Source organism: Pyrgilauda ruficollis, unplaced genomic scaffold, assembly GCF_017590135.1.
Source record: "Pyrgilauda ruficollis isolate IOZ18807 unplaced genomic scaffold, ASM1759013v1 scaffold96, whole genome shotgun sequence".
Taxonomy (NCBI): Eukaryota; Metazoa; Chordata; class Aves; order Passeriformes; family Passeridae; genus Pyrgilauda; species Pyrgilauda ruficollis.
The window spans coordinates 1,811,463-1,830,361 of record NW_024531710.1 but is presented as its reverse complement, the minus strand read 5'-3'; the positions used below and the strand labels follow the sequence as shown (position 1 = coordinate 1,830,361).

The window sequence follows — 18,899 nt, the reverse complement described above, 5'->3', positions numbered from 1 at the left end:
ATACCTTTGTCTAAGTTTGATATTTGTCTCAATTAATGAATAAATGTGTCAGTGACATTTCCCAATGGACCATTTCTCAGACTCCCTGGCAGCCACACTCCCAACAGAGATGTCACTGCTGGGGCCAAAGCCCCCCCAACAGCTCCTGCTCAGCGCCTGCACACCTCACACTCACAGCCCGGCCAGGTTTCCTCACAGCTTCCACCCCAGGCTTCCCTCGGCAGAGTCTCAGGCTCCATAAAACACTTCATTCGAGGCACACAGACACAGCCCGGGCCATGCCACGAAGCACCTCAACAAAGGAATCCCACAGCTTTTAGCTCCTCACAGCCCTCCTCCTCCTGAGTCCTCGCTGTGCCTCCCAGTGCTCCTTACCTGGCTGGTGCCACCAGGCCTCGTGGCCCCTCATCTTCCAGATTAGCCCACCCAGAGCTCAATCTGCATTTTGACCTGCACCAGATGTCTTCCCCAAGACAATGTTTTTATACAGCTAAAAGGATTTCATGACAATTCCCTCATTAATGAAGGGAAATACAATAAATAACCCAAACCTGCAAATACGGTCTCACTGTCTGCTTTCCAGTGTTATAATAGGGCCCACTGGCCAAGACACACATACATTTAATTTAACAGGACCAAACTACCTGACCAGGTGGGGTTTGAAAAATGCTTGTTCTGGTTGTTCACTGGGTTCTGCTTTCAAGGCATCTTCCAGTAACTGTGTGATAACCTCACGAGCAGGACTTTGATCCTCAGAACAAACAGGAGTTTTCATTTCTTGAAGCAAGATCAAGTATTTACTTTCAATCTGGCAGAGTTTGGCTTCTAAGCTGGTATACTGCAGAAAACAATACACGATACAAATCTTTAGACACATACTTTGTACTACACTTCTTTTAAAACCTGGCTCAATGCTATTCTATTGGTTTATGCTGCTTAGAAACATCTAAGTCAAGAACAGCCAGCTTAACTTCCCCATTTTTGTAACGCCGGGAAACATAAGACAGCATAGTAGGCCAGATTTCCACCACAAGTATTTTTGCATGTGGAAATTCTGAGCAAACCTTAATTATCACTGCATTGTATGACATACCTTAAAAGAACAAATAGTTGCATTGTAGCAGCTTTAGTCCGTGCATGTTTGAACAAGGACAACTTAAGTGGCATATGAGTCAGGTAATAGCATTATAATAATATTAAGTATAGTAATAGTAAGAATATAATAGTAAGAATTGTAAGCACACACCTCTGTGCCAAAAATACAGCATTTAAACCTGGCCACTGAGTTGCAAACAACTAAAAGCAAAGCCTACCAAACCAGCTACAGGTATCTAACCTTAGTTATAGATGAGTGCATTCTCCCTAACCCCAAGCACTGAAATCTTTATTATTTACCTGCAACATCTCTACACTCAAATTCATCCAGACAGAAATGACATTCACCATAACACAGTCATCCTTTGTGCTCAGCAGAAAGCTCGATAGTGACCTATAAGTCCTTAGACATCCTGTCACTGACCTTGAAAAAAATCCTTATAGCCTTAATTCTGAGGAAACAATGTTTTCAGACATGTACATGCCTTTGTTCATAAGTTATTAAAATGTTCCACTGGTCACACAATTTTAAAAGCAATTACTTCTTTTAAGAACCTATTCAGAAAGATTGGTCTGTAAGAACTGAGAGGGCTTTTTTTTTTTAAGCTATCATATTTAATACACTTAAATGGTTCCATTTCCTGGGTAGATTTAGGGCTAAAGTATTGAAAACTGCTTTAGACATTGCCAAGTGAGAACATGCTGACCTTTGCCTGCCATTCTCTCTCTCTTGCTTCTGCATTTCTTCGTAGAGTAGAAAGTTCTAAAATCTCCTTATTTAAAAATTTATTCTGGGTCTTATAACCCTGAAGATTGTCCTGTTGATAAATTTTCCTGTTGAAAAAAAAAAAAAAAAAAAAAAACAAACAACAGAAAAATGAAGTGGATTATGCCTGTCAGATAAAGATCACCTTAGAGCATAGAAACAGCAGCTACTAACAGGATTTTAATTAAAAATATCAGGCACAAATCAAGTATTATTTTTTGATTTCATGTAAATGAAACGCACATGCCAAATATGAGCACAGGGTGGTGCTGTGCCTCACCTGCATCCCTCCCAGTGCTCCACGGCCTGCAGAAGGCAGCTGGCCGCTGGCAGGGAGAACAGGCACATGCAGGCTGAGCCCATCCCAGAGGCCACAGCAACCCAAAAATGGGGGGATGAATCCCCTTGGGTTTTCACCACCCTCACCAGCCCTCATTAACAGTACCAGTTTCATCTCTGCCTCCGTACGGAAAAATAAATCCTTAGCAATGACCTTCCCTGCCTAGTCCACTCAGATCCTGGCTACAAACACTGCCTCTGAAAGCTGAGCCTGTGAGATGAGGCTGGTACCCTCCCAGCAGCCACAGGACTCCCACACTCCCCAGCATCTACGAGCTCTGCTTTCTGCCAAGACCACTGACTTCTAGTTTCAGCTTCATTTATTAAAACTTACCAGGCTCACATGTAAGAAAGAAAATTATATAAGTTTAAGCATATTTTAAGCAACTTATTTATATTTCAAATTCTTTGGAATGCTAATCAATTTGAAATACAACATTTACCCAAAGGCAAGAAAGCCTATTTTGAGCAAAGTGGATAACTTCAGTAACTCCATTAAGAACTTGTAACACATTCAGAGAGGTGTTACAGAATAAAAATAAAACATTAGTAAGAGCTGTAGCAGTTTTAGTAAAACAGGTTCTTATACTCCTCCCTCTTTTTTGTCTCCTCAGAGCTTCCCTTTGCTTTTCCACACGCTCTTTGTTACCTCACTTTTGATATTTAAAATAAAAAAAAAAAAACAAAGCAAGCTTTCTGTTTGTATTCTCCATGCTTGTATTTTCCTCTTACCCTTAATCCTTCCTGCTCATCTGATTATTTCTTACATCTCTTCTGCTCCACACCAATGATTAATTTACTGAAAGCATAGCCCTGCACTAGAGATGGCCCAAAGGGAGGAAGTTCTGGTTACCCCCACAGCAGCTTCAAGTGGAGGTTCCAAGCTGAGAAGGCCTCCGTTGATGAGTGTGCTGGGGAACTGCTACAGTGATCTCAAACAGAACAGCAGACTAAAAAGTACTTTTACAGAGAGAAGAAATTCCCCTATGCATCAAGACAGAGACAGTGCTCTTACTTTTAGTCTGTCCAGTTCCTGCAGTTCCTTATTAGTACAGGTGGCTGTGGGGGAATTTATTGCTCCACTTTGAGAGGATGCGCTGTCCTCACACTCGCTGAGCTGACGAGAGAGTTTCATGATGACTTCATCTTTAGCTTGAATGGTTTCCATCAACATTCCCAGCCGTTCATTGAGCTCTCCAACTTTACACTTCAGATTCTTGACTTCCTGCTGGAGACTATCTTTTTCTAGATATAACTTTTCAAGTTGATTATTGAGGCCCAAAATCTGGTCATCTTTTTGGTGCAACAGCTCTAATGTATCTTTGGGAACCCCCTCACAAAGGTGGCTTGCAAAGTATTTATCATATTGGGAAGATCGGACTGTTTGCTGCAGAAGTCGAACAAGTTCCTGAGAATTAAAAAACAACGGCAAAAAAACCTGATGAAATTTTAAGTTTCTAAATTTTATAGCTTAGAAATCTAACGTCAAGCAAAATAAAATTTCTGCAATGGGCTAAGACCTCATGCTGGTGTTTTAAAGAGAAAAGGAAACACTTTACAACATGATTTCTTGTAGGCTAACACCTTACAATGACTGGCCTACATAGATGGCTTCAGTGTCCTTCACTGAGCTAAGGATCCTGCCTGAAATGGCTACAACAGGTTAAGAAAAAGGAGTGGACAGCTGAGGCCCAGCAGTACTTGGCAGCTGAAAAAAGCCTTGCTTGCAAGCAAGGCATCCTGTTGTAGGGTGAAAAGGAAGAGGCTTAAGCCCAAAAAGTTAACAGGAAATCGTTACAGAATGGAAAAAGCAAAGGTAACTAAGAGCTCTCGTCTCTAACGGATGCGGAGAAAATAAAAGGAGGTAAAAAACAAACACTGCTTTGTCAAAAAGGAAGTCTATGAAAGGCTGTTTAGAAAATCTTCCCACAGAAATGACCACCTAAGACACTGTTTTTCTTTTTATAAAAACAGAAGCAGCTGTGAATACAGTGTTGCACTACATCAATGGGATTTCCCATAGCATCAGGCTCAGAAGATCAACGGTACTCCTAGGAAAGATAATGCCCAAAATGAGTATAAATATAGGGTTCAGACTCCTTCTTTGGTTTCCCCTTGATCACCTCACACAAAGGAAAATGCAAACAGCAGAAGCAGCAGCTCCACATACGATCTAAAACATTTTTCTTCTTAAAATGAGTAGAAGCTCTTTTAGATAAAAGCAAGGTGTTGAATAAATTGGAGTTATGAGGGCACACAAGCATGACCACAATGTGAGTGCAGTCTATATACACACATTATGGTTAGGCCCATCTTACAAAACCCCTCCTGAGGAGAGAAAGAAGCCAGGTCTATTTCCCACCCACTGCACTAGCACTGAAAGAATCAAAAGACAAACAAAGAGAATCTGAAAGGAGAAGTTCCCGAGATATCTTATGTACATACAGAAAAAGAAGCCATGACTATCAGCCAGGATCCTGGCAGACACCAAACAAGTTAACTTCAGAGAACAAGGAAGACAGATAAACCAATTCAATGAACAGTGTGCAAATTGAAGTTTTATTCAGCGCTCTTATCTTCAACAGATGTAAAAGATGGTCCTTCTTGTTTCATGACTTTTTGTACACAAAGGCTTGTTTAGAACCATCATTTTATAATAACCAACCAGGTCTTAACACAGTGAGATGGCCAGAAAGCTTAAACTCACAATCACCTGCCAGACCCATTTGCTTTTGTGCACTTTGCCTGAAGGTTTAATTACCTTTTGGCTCAAAAGATCCTTCTTCAGCTTCTCCAACTCTTCCTGCTGGCTTTGATACTTCAGCTGCAGCTCAGAGACCAGTCTGTTCCCATTGCCAGAACACCACTCTGTTGGGGAAGAGTCGCTGCTGTTGCGGTTTTTGCTTGATCCAATCATATCTTTCAACGGGCGCCTTGCTTTGTGCGGAATGCGGCCAAAATCAAATGGAAAAGCTGAACTAGTCAGTCCTGCATAAAACAATTTCTTCTAGTTCGGTTCACTTAGCAAAAAGGCATTTCAAAGCATTCAGATTTCCTTAAAAATATACTCATTAACATTAGACTTTGAACGGCTTTCAAACCACTCAATACAATACTGTTAAACATGCCTCATTTTCCAAGTTGCTTTCTTTGGTGGGAAAAAAAAAGCTCAAAAATCTTCTCCCCTCCCAGATAAAAGACTTGGCTCATAAATTAGTACTTTTCATGTAAGACATGAAGAGAATTTTACAATTCATTACAGAAAATAAAAGGTATCTGTAACCATGGCAAAGTAAACTTCCCTTCAAATAATCAGAGCAAAACCACATCTGATATCACAGCCTACTGCTCCTATAAGAGGATTCAATGTAAGGTTTCACCTCCACAAACAGGATATTTTCTAACAGATTAAATCAGTTGGATGTCACCTAAGGTGCTCTTAAAAAGATATAAAACCATCTTGACAAGGTTATTGCAGACACTGGTGGAATCTGAGAACCAGTTACAATACACAGATGAGCTGTTGCCTCACGTCCCTCCCTGCTTCTGCCCCGTAACAGGTACATCCACAGAGTCTAAAGGCAACTCTGCTTCAGTGGGTGACACTCAAGTGAGTAAGTGCAGACATCAGCATCTCCCTTCGCCTTGTCACTTTGCAACTCGTGTGACAAAACAAACCAGTAGCATGCTCAGGAAACCCAAACCAGTGGATAACAAGGCTTTATCTTTATTCTCTTGTATTTGAATGGCAGAGGACCCCAAACACATCCTAAGAGATTGATTTTTTAAAAATAGTTTACAGAGATCTGGATGTGGTTTGTGAAGAAAAAGATATGCTTCCACTTATCTTCTAGAGACAGACATAACAAGGTACTCTATGCTAAACAAGGTAAGGCATATGATCCCCCTCCTTCCTCCAGTTCTACCTTTACTTCCTTCTGCCAGGTGTTTCCTTTTTTCTTCCAGAGCCATTGAGTCCTCCAAATCTTTTGGGGTTGGATCCAGCAGTTCCCACTCCTCAGTGGTATAAAAGACACTCCTGCGATTTTCGTTACTTCCTTTTCTTAAGGAGGACATGGAATTTCTGTGTAAAAAGCAGCAGGAAAAAGTGACAAATATTTCTCCATTTTGCATTATTTTTATAAGGGGCTTTTCACAGTTCAAACAGTGCAAACTAAAAATAAGCTAAAAAAACAGACAAAACCAATACCAATAAATAAAATAAAAGCTCAAAGAAAATAAAACATATGCTACTAAATAGCACTTGCAATCAACAGCTAAATTCAAGAACAGAAGAATTATTTTACTTTAACACCATGGTCTTTTGAATCCCCCTGTTTTAGCTTTGTTTTTGCAGCGGGCAAGTACAAAAGAAAGTTAGGATTTACAAGCAGCATCTCTTTATTGGTCAGTTGTAGTTTAGAATTTTAGGGTAACTGCCAAGCATTAAACTGAACAGCATGCAGTCAAAACACATATCTTATAGCTCCATACTGGGGATTAACAGAAAACTTGGGATCATCCAAGAGACCTGCTGCTGCTGAAATGCTGATGACAAGACTCCTTTGCAGTTTTTCTTTTCTACGGTGGAACATGGCCAACTATCTGCAAGAACATTTCAGGGGCAGCCTCTGAATTCCAGCCAGAGAATTCTATAGGAGAACAATACATTTCCCAGCAGGATGAGATTACCTGACCCAGCTCCCCCACAACCATCACACACTCAGGAAATGTCAGCTCTTGAGTCCTTGAGTATTAACATAGCTCAGTATTGCAAAGCATTTGTTCAACTACATAAGGACATTCCAAATCAACCCATATGAACCAGTTTAATATTTTAGGCATAAAACTGAAATATATTTAGTATCTCAGCATTTTCCACACAATCTGTGCAAGCTCAGAGATTGTGTGGAAAACAAAAGCTTTCACTCAATCATCCACATTCTCTCTTCCAAACTTAAGCAGAAAATAATCCATATTACACTTTCAAGATCATTTGATGATCCAAGTCAGTCTTTCAGCTTCACAAGACATTTAACATTTTATCAACATGAACTCTAAGCCAATCATAAAGTAGTAGACAACCTTCATCATCTGATTAATTGATAAATATTTACAATTTAAAAATAATCCTAATGGGTATTAACAAAACTATTTCAGCAATTGATTTACAAGTTTGGCAAAGACTCCTTTATGCTACAGATTTAATTTTCTCCCAGAAAGAATCATAATTCCTGTTGAGGGCAAGAAGCTTAATTTCTTTGTTCAGACGTTCCACACAAATTAAGCAGATCAAACTGGGCAATGATGAATTGGACACCCAGTGCAGCGAGTGTCTTGGGAAGGGCCCCCTAGCATCTCTACACCTCTTCTCCAAATGGTGGCTGATCTCTTACCAGGCAACTCCAAACCCCACATTCTCCCTTCTGTTCTCTGTGCCTGCTCTGCACTCACTCAGCCTCAACATCTAAAAGCCTGAACACCACCTTCTACAGCTTGAAAAAACCACAAACAAGCCAAGTGACTTCCAGAAAAGCTTCTTTAAAGAACTGCTGTTAGGCCCATGAAAAATCATAGCTGATGCTGATTTTTGTAAAGCTTTTGCACAGGTTTGTTCAGGGCACTCAAGCAGCAGACCTCCATTGCTTTCTATTAGATTAAAATAAGATGAAAGATTAAATAGACAAATTTGAAAACAGCATTTCTTTCCCTAAGTACAACTGGACAACTTACACAAGAGAGAAACATATGATCTAATGAGTCTCTATTTTAAAATGTTTGGGGTTTAAGTCATGTTTTTATGGTTATATAACTGGAAGTTATAGTAATTCAGTATGCTTCCAAATCTATATTAGGCATAAATAAGTAGATGAGAGCATGAAAAAAAAAAAAATAAAGCCTAAATGTCAGTATCTATCAAATAGTATTTGAAAGTGTATTTTTAAAAGTAGAGAAGAACATTTCAACTTTAACTACTGTAAATATATACACTGCTTAACTCCAAGACATGTTTTTCTTTTTTTCCCCCCCATTATTACATCACAACTGCTACCTAGGATGCAAATACAGCTATTATAGCAGTATCTTTTCTGTCAGACACACTAAATGTGTGTAAGTGTGTTCAGAAGGAAGGACAAAGGCTTTTATGAGACATCTACACACCTTAATACAAATTAATAAATATAAAACAAAAATGTGCCCATAGCAAGAGAGGAAACTCTCTGCAGTTTTAGACACACTTTGATCCATCCTCTAACTCTGGGGCTGTAACTAATCACAATCCAGTAAGACACTGGATAAGGCACACATATTCCAAAGGCTGCCAGATTTTCCCCCATCCCAAATGGCACAGAACTGTTGGGGAAGGGAGGAAAACAACCAACCACAACACTAGGAAAAAAAAAAAGAAAAAAACAACCCACAGCCAGAAAAAGAGTCAAAACCAACACCATCTGGTAACCTCTCAGATCTCTACACTAAACCAGAAAGCTTTAAAGGGGATCTGTTTAACTTCACACTGCTGATGAAAATGAACATTTTCCTCCCAGCTCAAGAAGGACATGCTTTACATGCTGCAGTTTTTTAACCAAAGCTACAGCTCTGCTTTGTGAGCTGCTCTGCATTAGCACTGTAACATGCTTTAAGCAGAAGTAGAAAATCCATCTATGTGGGCAAAGCAAACCACAACATTCTTTAGAAAGAAATCCAACAGGATAGCTGAAAACCAATGGAACTACTTTACTTAAAGCAATTAATACTAAAGAGTAAATTCATTGTGAGTGAGGGGTTTTGATCTTGTTCAGAAGGGGTCTGCCACATTTTTGCTCAGGAATTTGAACTATATCACTTCAAATCTGTGCCCACTTCAAATGTGTTTTCATTTCTTTTAAGAAGAAAACAAAGGATTTATATTGGTTTGATTTTCATCACTAAAAATAGTTCCTATGTACTGAGTACTATGACTACTACAATGCTGGGAGGTGACAGCTCCATGAAAAAGCAGCAGTGGCTGAGAATACAACTCAGCCTCAACAACCACTGGGATTCAGAGAGCAAAGCCATCACTGGAAGTGCTGTACTTCCAGTGTGTGATGCTACACAATAATGTTCCCAAAAACCTTCAAACAGTAAAGAAACTGTTTACTTGAAGAGATACAACAAACAAATCCACCCAACCACGTCCCATCATTTTAAGAAGCTCCACTGACCACATAATCGATGTAGGAAATTGGTAGTTCCTGACCAAGACTATCTCATGGTAACTCTTTATCCCAGGTTCACAACTTACCTGATCTCAGTACTCCATTGCTTAAGAGAGAAATTGATGGCACTTGCTTGGACTGGTGCAGGCTGGGAAGCTGCTTGTTCCCCCACCAGGTCTGTAGGAGAAGTCTCCAAAGCTAGAATATTTCTAGCTCTCTCTGCTGAAGCATTTTGACTTAGGATACTCAAATCTATATTAAAACAAAAAAAAAAAAAAAAAAAAAACAAAACCAAAAAAAAAAAAAAAGCAACAAAAAAAAAAAAACAAAAAAAAAAAAAAAAACAAACAAAAAAAAAACCCAAATAAACAAAAAAAAAAGTAAGAGAGAGAAAAAAATAAGCACAACCTTCAATAAGTAAAAGAATATTGGCTATGTAAGTCATAGACTGCTAAGTCTGCTAGTGACATTGTTCAGGGTTTACTTTAAATTGCTAAAAGTGAAAAACTTTATGAAACATTCAGTTCAAATGAACCTTATAAATCACAAACTTCTCAGTGAGATGTCACTGCAGCCACATACTTCTGACAACAGACAGGACCTGTGTGATGCTTACAAAGCATTATTTCATGAGTGATCGACAAAATAGCCAGTCAGAACTAAGTCCAGAACACTGAGCCAGCTTTCAGGGTGTGCTTCATCCTGTAAGTTATTCATCCCAAAAGTGAGGCTGCTGCTGCAAGTCAGTGACCTTCAGAGCCCTGAGGCAGTCCTGTGCCAGGCCGGGCTGGGCACTGCCAGAACCAAGAACGCTGGCACAGCTCTGCAGGACAGCAGACACTTCCTGCACCAGTGAGGATTCCGGAATGCAGCTCCTCCTCAACCCACCCCAGCCTAATTCCTGCGCACTGGAGCAAGCGGGGGCCCCACGGTGAGGCCGTGCAGAGCTGCAGTGCAGTCCTGCACACCCCAGCAAACCCCACGGGCTCCCAACAGCTCCAGGAACTGGCCCAGCCCTGAGCCACAGCTCACAACGGCCGGAGGAGCCGGGCTGGCCCAACCAGCACAGCAGAGCTCCAACACACCGCCCTGGCAAACACACACTGCACAGCCTGCAGTGCTACCTCGGTGATTCCATTAGTCTGGAGAGCTGCTTTCTCCCTCAGCAGGCAGAGGAAGTAAAAAATCCAGAATACAGAATATACTATGAATAGCAAAAAGCATTAGAGAGAAGCGTAAAGTGGTTTACAGTCTTCTACAAACCCACTGAAAAGGCAAGTTAAACAAATCCAAATGCAATTTTCAGATTCTTCTTGATATAATTCATAAAGACTGAAGTGGATTAAAGATTTTTTGACAACAATCTCAGACTTGATTCAACATTTATATTAGAAAGTTTCAACATTATATTAGAAAATTATATTATTGGATGGGCTCTGACTTAAATAAAGCCCTAGGAAATCACGATGCCCTCTTTTATCACTGGTGAGTCTTTCAGCCTTTGCTCTGACAATTGCTTGTAACCAGCAGCAAGACCATCTTCAAGCAAACCATACCCTCCAATTACTCAGCAGAGGGTTACTTTTATCAAGTATCAAAGATTAGAAGTAGAAAGAACATCCTGTGATAAAGAATATGGAATCTCTCAAACCCTTGACACTAGGAATCTCTCAAACCCTTGAAAAATGGTATCTGACACAGAAATGTATCATGTCATGTTTCAAATAGAGGTACAAGTTACACTGCCTTGATTTTTATGAACAGATACTTCAGGGCCTTATCAGCCAAAGAGAATTCCAAGTTCTTTTGCGCTGTGGCTGTTTGAACAAAGCACAGTTCAGCTAAAATAGCTTAGATAAAACTAAACATGGGATTATATTTACTGTATAATGAAGAGGAAAGATAATAAGTAGTTTTAACTACAAAATAATAATTAGAAACAAAACCAAACTCAATCCTGCCCTCCCAGGAAACCCAAACATCCCAAAGGGGAAAAAAAACCCAAAAACCAACCCACAACACACAGACCAAAAATGTATGGATTCTCAAAGCCAGGGTAGCATAGTAACACTCTGCCTTTACACTTACAGCTTGTTCCATCTTCTACCTGTTTGATTCTGCTAAGTCCTTTTAGACGATGGTCCAGGTAAAGGAATTGCCCAAGAGCTGAATTCCCAACAAATGTATTTTTCCTCCCAGACATGCCAATTGTCTGAATGTGGCACGCTGAGGTTGCCCACTGGACATCATCCCCTGCCCACACCAGCCAGGAGCTTTGTTAGAGGCATGGACTGCACAGCCCACAAAGCACAATAAATGATAATGGCTGCTCGTGCAACCTCCAAGTGAAAAAAAAAAAAATCTTGTTTGGAACTTATTTTAAAACACAACAATCTCATAAATACATGGCATTGCATGTTTTATTAATGCAAATTAAGAACTGAAATAATAGAAATTACATTAACATTTAATCGATTTCAAGAAAAAAATAATAAAAAATATTATAAATATAAAGAAATAAATAATATTATAAATAAATAGAAATAAAATAATAAATAATTTATTTGACTTCCATGGTAGTAAGGCACCTCCAGGACAAATCCTACAGTGTAATTATTGTTAATATTTAATTTCCCACATCCCACTCTGAAAAATACTTTGAAGTATTTTTCACTACGTTGAATGTTCTTAAAAACCTTTCAAGGTTGATCCACAAAGCAGTATCTAGCTCCATGTATGCCCCAGTTAGTCCAGAATTTCTGAACAGGGAGGGGAGAGGACAGGGCAGGACAGACAGGCAAAGCCGCAGTAAGGAGTTCTGGGTTTGGACTGAAGGCAGACTACTTCCCCATTCAAAACATCAGTGAGAGCATCTGTACTCGAGCACTAGCAAAATAAAGCAATTTCTATGCTCCGGTATAAAGCACAACACTGCATGCACATTCAATTCTTAAAAAAAAAAAAAAAGAAAAAAAAAAGCCACAAGACACATATCTTAGTCATCAACGTGAAACCAGAGCCTTACAGAATCCCATAACTCTAGAAGAAACTCCTGGAGTACTTGACTAAAAAGAAGGAACAAACATCAATCATTCTGGCTATTTGCATTTTCCCCTAAAGGAATCCCTACTTAAATTCTTCAATTGAAGACACGAGTTATCACTGTGATTTGTCCTAGAAAATGAGCTACTCTAGATGCAGCTCCAAATTCTACATCATGCAGTTTAACTGCAGGCTACCCCTGAAAGGGATGGGCCTACTCAGCCCATGCATGATATGTTGACATTCCTTGTCCTGGAGATAAGAACAATAGTAATTTAAATTTGAAAAAAAAATATCACATGAAGAGGCTCAGCTGGCTCATCCAGAAAGCCCCCAATGACTTACAGAAAAATACCAGATTAGTGATGAAATGACTGGATGTGATGCAAAACAGGTGTGAGGGGACAGCACCTGCACAGGCTGCAGTCACAGAGGCTCGTTTCACACTGTACCCAACGTGCTGCTCTGAGGGAAGTAGCACAAACAAGAACAGATCCTGTGGCCAAGTTACATATTACAGTTGATGTGATCCAACACGGCTGCCAGGACGGCAGGCCTGTCTGCTGCTTTACTCTGCCTTCCTGTATTTGGTCACTGTGCCTTGCTCCCTCCTGTCCACCAGCTGTGCAACCACCTGATTGCACACTGAACATATTCCACTCATCAATCTAGCAGAAATTTTAAAAAAGTGCTCCTTTCTGGCTGACATATGAACTCAACCTACTCAGCACAGGGTCAGTTAAATATAACAAAAAAAGGGAGCCTGTGCAGCAGAGAACAAGAGGCTGAAGGCAGAAATACAAAGGGCTGAAAGAGCCAAAGCCTGCTCTCTTTTGCAACACTTAGATTTTTGCCCACCAATACATGTGCCCTGGAGCATGTGGTTTGACAAGCTGCTACCAAAAAAAGGGGTCTCAAACCATCCCACTTGGCATTCCCAGCAATTCTCTTGGGCTAATCCTGCCACTCACCTGTCTCTACAGTAAACTACTTCTGGAAACTACACTGGCCAAAAAACGGATCTGGAGAAGAGGCTGATTGCTGCTGCCTGCAGACCCAGCCCTGCACCAGCTCAGGGGCTGGGCTCTGCTCCCAGCAGGAGCTGCCTGCAGTGGCTGAAAGGCCCAGGTGAGCCCCCAGCACACACATGTGAGGCCAGCTGTGTTGAGCAAGCAGCCACAAGCAGCACATTCTCTCAAAGGAGAGAATGGGTTAGAGGACAACACTGCAACAGGACTTCAAACTCAGGAGGGGACAAGGTGTGACAACAGCAGCTCAACACTGCTGGGTTTACAGTAGGAGCAAAGTGACATCAACCAAATGTGACATCTGTTGATGAAACATGCCTGACCTCAAGACTGCTTAAACCCAGGAGAGCCTTACTAATGCCTAACTTGGCACAGAACTGGATTTTACTCGGTCTTATTTACAGATAACAGAAATCAGCAAGGAATCCATTTCTGTAGGGACTGAGGAATAAAACAATACACAAGTGTGTGTGCAATGTAGTAAAAAATGCAGAATAACTCTGTATAATGCACAGACATTTTTATAACTCTGACACTAGTGTAGAATTTTGTTTTCCTTGCCTAAAGGTATTTCAGAGACTGAATTTCACTTATGTAATATCAGTGCAGACTGCCTTTCAGTTTTGAAGGCACTGCATTTTTATCAAAGTCAGACAGATCCACCACACCATACCTTTTCAGGAACAAAGCATGGCCATTCAGAATGCAAAATATACCTGTTCCCATTAAAAACTGGAGTTTACATCTCAGGACATTTACTATACTAACTTTTTAAGATATGGCAACCACTAAGACAACTTACCTAAGCCTAATGAAACCTAGTCGTAAGACTACTCTATTTTATTTCATTTCTAAAAATCTGTTTTTCAAGAAATCAACAGATTTTGTAAAGGATACGAAATCACATATAAAATCACATTTATGTTAAATATTGTAGCATTTGCAAAGTTTACATAGAGTTACTTGATAAAGAGATGTGAAAAAGCCCACTTAAGGCTGTTCTCTACCCCAGTGCAACATCTTGTACTGATGAACTGACACTGAAGAGAGCTGTGCCTTCTGTTCTCACTCAAGTTTCCAACGTACCAGGGTTGTCTTTGGCAACAAGACCTTTGGAAAAGTCACTGGGTGTGGGGGAAGTCCGGCTGTCCCGCTTGGCCGCATCGAGGTTGTTGCAGTACTCCCACCTCTTCTGCTGCAGCTCCTGAAGCCAGTAGGTCATGTCCTGCCGAGTTGCAGCCTGCAGGACACAGAAGCAGGGCTGGTGAGATTTCTGCATGCCCTTGGTACGTGAACACTGTAATTTCAAGTGCCATAATAAACCCAACACAGATAATCAGCAGATCACCAAGGTACCATCACTCAAAATCAGTATGATTTTAAAGAAATAACCACAATGCACCAGGTACATCTTGTGGTCACATCCATGATTTTCACACCAGAATTTTTCATTAGAAGTAGTCTCACGCTTTCCTTTTCTTCAGTTTTACACTCAAACTTTAGAAAATGCAGCAGTATCTTATATTTTACACACAAAGCACTGTTTGAACATATAACTACAAATCAATATTATTGGAAAAAAATCCCATACACATTCAGGAAGATTCCCATTTTCTTTTAACTTGCTTTCTTACCAGCAGAAACCAATAAATGAATAATGCATTGTAATGCCTCTTACTTTAATGACTAAATCTTACATACTGTATTTCCTGATGATCCCATGAGCTAACTAGCTTCTATAGAAAAATCATATTTAAAACAAAAAAACCCCAAAATCCAACATTAATGCCTAACTTACTAGACTACAGTCAAAAATGTGAATGGGCATTGAGTGAGGAAGAATTCATACATACCTTGATTCAAAGCTCTAAGCCATTTCAAAGCATGTGAAATGACAATATACAAATACCAAGAAGAGACAAGTGAAGGTATCTGACACTGCAGGTGCTCTCATGGAAAAGTTATTGTTATTTCAACATACCTCTCCAGCTGCCAGTCTAGGACAAGCACCTGACCTGGTGACATGGACTGTCCAGGAACAAAACAATTAACACTGATGAGAAGACACTCCCATAACTCCTCTGGCTTGTTAGCACATGCGGTGCTTATCTTTTAGCCGGCCTTTCCCGTACCTCCTCCCAAAGTGCATGATGGCATTATCAGTGGAAAAGAGGACTATGCTTATTCTTTAAAGACAACCTAATTTCAAACAGTTTTTTGTTCTGTTCCTCAAAAATTAAGAGGGCACCTGTGCAAGGCACAGCTACAAAAGAATGGAGAGCAACAAATAACACACATTTAGTTACAAAGGTATACAGTAAGTGCTGCATAAAGCACAGCAATGACACAGAATTGTCTACATTTTTCACATAAGAACACTTCTGGTCTAATAAAATTGAAGATTCATTGGCCATTATAATTTGGCCCCAAGAGCAGCTAATGACAAGACATACACAGCACAGCAAACAAAAACTGATGCTTCCCCAGGGTGCTCTCTCTGGTTCAGCAATTTACAATCTCAGTTTAACCATGAGAGAGACAGATTTTCATTCTACCTTTTGGCTCTTTGTACCCCTACAAGCTTTAACATCCATGACACCCTACAGCAAATGGCTCCAAAGGACCATTCAAGGAGATTAAACAGAAAACCTCAGTTATTTCTGGAGCTGCTGATCCTGCTCCTTTCAGTACATTATGGACATGGCAGGATAGAAGATATATAAATCAAGTAAACATTCAGAAATCAAGAAGTGAAACAAACAAGTGACACATGAGGACACTACAGAGTCAGTTGGTAAGAAAGATATGTAACCAAGATACTTCTTAACCTGAAATGGAAATCAGCTTCATATATTCTTTCTTGCTTACTCACAGGAAACCACAGAAAACCATTTCCCTCATAAAAAATACATAGGGTAAAGAATAGCTCAGAAGGTCAAAGAACTGGACTCTGGAAAATGCCAATCCCCACAGCCACCTCTGGCAGTTTGGGAATGACCACCACAGGAGCAGATTTTTAAGTCTACAGACTACAGTCACTTCTTGCCAGGAGTAAACATCTCCCCTTCTGTTGCTAGCACTGAAGTATTTCCTTTGGAGCTTTAGCCAGTGACAAGTCTTCAGTTCTGGTAAATTTGAGAGCTTATACTTCCTTTACAGACACTTGCTCACAGGCCATGTAAAGCAATGTTTTACTGTGCTTCAGCAAAACAACACCAAGAATTCAAAGAGTTTCCACTAACACAGGATGCAGTGTTTATGTGGTTCTCTTTGCTACCACAACACACTAATGAGGCAATCCACCTGCAGTCAGTCTAAGCTATACCTACAATTAGCTTCTGCCCATGACTTCTTGAACTTCATGAACCTCTCTGACAATTTGTCCCGCTACCATCTCACCAATCACCTTCAGAGAACAATGAATCAATGTTATTGGAGTTGCTCCTTGCTGCTTTTCAATTCCCAGCTGCACTTGTTCTCTTCTGAGCTGCAGGGATGCACCCTCAGCTCCCAGGCGATGTTGTTACACACAGGGCCAGGCAGCAGTGCCCACCCTTCAGCACAAAGGGTCAAGGCAAACCAGGACAAGGTTCTCAAGCCCCTGCTTTAAGTAATTTGCCCAAGAATTACTCCGTGCCCTCCTGCTGCTCCCGGCCTGTTACCTTGCCTCCCTTTCCTCCCATACACGGTCCTCCTCTTCTGGAGTCTTCCTCTCCCTTTGAACAGTTTTGGCTGAGTTTATTACAGGCATCTCAGTTATTTATAACTAAAAGAGTATCCTAAAAATTTCTGTTAAAATTAGTTTGGTTTAAACAAAATTAATCATTTAAGCTGTTGTTTAAAAATAGACTGTTTAAAAAAACGAAAACAAAATAAAACCAACAACCACACATAGAATATTTAAGTCTTCTTCTTCCCCTAATCATAAAGAGCACAAATTTCAAAACATATTTTTAAATTCACTTTATCTGTCAAAGAAAGGAACACTTTCATGCTTGCCCATCTCTCATGACTCTTACTAGTATTTGGCTACTGCCCACCAGGAGAGCCAAAACATTTAACTAAACACAGTAGCAATCAAAAAATCCTTATAGCTACTGAGGTATTGCTAAGGTGCTTCCTTACTGCAGAGCCATGCAGTCACATTTTAATGGATGCCATTCTGTGAGAAGAAAAAACTACCATGAATGTCACCTGAACTGGTGTGAAATAAGGAATTACTGTAAGTGTACTGCTGCAAACTTACAGGCAACAGCAGGAGTAAAAGACACTCCTAAGTGAAGAGCCATAGAGTACCACGTAGTTCTCAACTTAAAGGATGGAAAATTACTATAATTTAATTTAAAACATTCTCCTAAATCCTTCCACTAAGAATGATGTAGAACTGTCACCTTCTGATGCAGACATGACACAAACAGAAGAATTATTCGAGGAAAACATCCATGCACTGCCATCCTCTATCTGGACACACTGGTGGAACACGTATGCCAACATTAAATACTTTAAAGGAAGAGTCCAAAGAGATGCAGCAAGAAGACCTCACATTTTGAGAAATCTCATGATAATTCTTGCTACATTTCTGAACACACACACACACAAACTCTCCCTCAAGCTACTTTGTAAAAAGGGAAGATCACCAGAAAGTCTGCATTTCTTAAGATTTACTATTCCTGCTATGCTCAAACAGCAAATCTGGAGCCAGATGGCTTCTTTTGGAGGGCAGCCCAACTTTTAATTAAAGCACTGCAACCACTAACCAGCAAAGTTTTGAGCAAAATGCATCAGCTCAGACAACAAACCACCCTCAGTGCTAAGCTCCCTCCTCTGCTGTGTCAGGCCCTGCAGCAAAACTGCTCAAGCTCAACATCACTGGTCACTGCTGCATCTTTTGAGATCACTGACAAATTACAGCACCCGCTCCTAAGCCACTCTCAGTTCAGCAAGTTTGGTGTCCAATACTTTCAAGCATCAGGGCCCTGAAATCTGCAGTGTCTGGGATGCTTACACCTGGCCAATAGCCCAGAAAATATTTTTTTCTTTCACAACTCTTGTGCAATTTCTCTTCCGCTCCCAAATCCCCACGACTCACAGACAAGTTACCCACACGTAAGTGACCAGACACACAGTCCAGGATCACCGGACAGAGTTCCCTTGTTTCTGAAGCAAGCAAAATGTATCACTACAAGACACTGCTTCAAAAATAAACGAGAAATGCCGCCTTTGTTCATTTTTATATATTCATAATGTCAATTATTTCCCCCTTGAATGCAAAGCCTTGCTGTGCAAACATGGCCAAATGTTCATTTGATAGTATTAGCAGCATTCTGTGTTACAGCATATATTTGTGGGATCAGTATTTGCATGTTTTTCCACAAAAATACTCTCAATCATAATTTATCCATAATTCATAATGTACACAATTTTCTG

At 40.3% G+C, this 18,899-nt stretch overlaps 1 protein-coding gene across 8 annotated transcripts in view; it reads right to left on the bottom strand.

Annotated features, from left to right (window-relative positions):
- Positions 1 to 18,899, bottom strand: part of TBC1D2B (TBC1 domain family member 2B) — a 40,897-nt gene that overhangs the window by 9,735 nt on the left and 12,263 nt on the right. For 5 of the 8 annotated variants that reach the window (XM_041489774.1, XM_041489775.1, XM_041489776.1 and 2 more), the window contains 7 exons: positions 14,559 to 14,712; positions 9,489 to 9,654; positions 6,127 to 6,284; positions 4,962 to 5,188; positions 3,216 to 3,608; positions 1,803 to 1,913; positions 645 to 838 (listed from right to left, as the gene is read on the bottom strand). In XM_041489774.1, the coding sequence (XP_041345708.1) occupies positions 645 to 838; positions 1,803 to 1,913; positions 3,216 to 3,608; positions 4,962 to 5,188; positions 6,127 to 6,284; positions 9,489 to 9,654; positions 14,559 to 14,712 (1,403 nt within the window). Of the gene's footprint in view, positions 1 to 644; positions 839 to 1,802; positions 1,914 to 3,215; positions 3,609 to 4,961; positions 5,189 to 6,126; positions 6,285 to 6,694; positions 6,853 to 9,488; positions 9,655 to 14,558; positions 14,713 to 18,899 lie in introns of those variants that run through there. The other 3 variants (XM_041489773.1, XM_041489778.1, XM_041489780.1) reach the window with 3 other exon arrangements.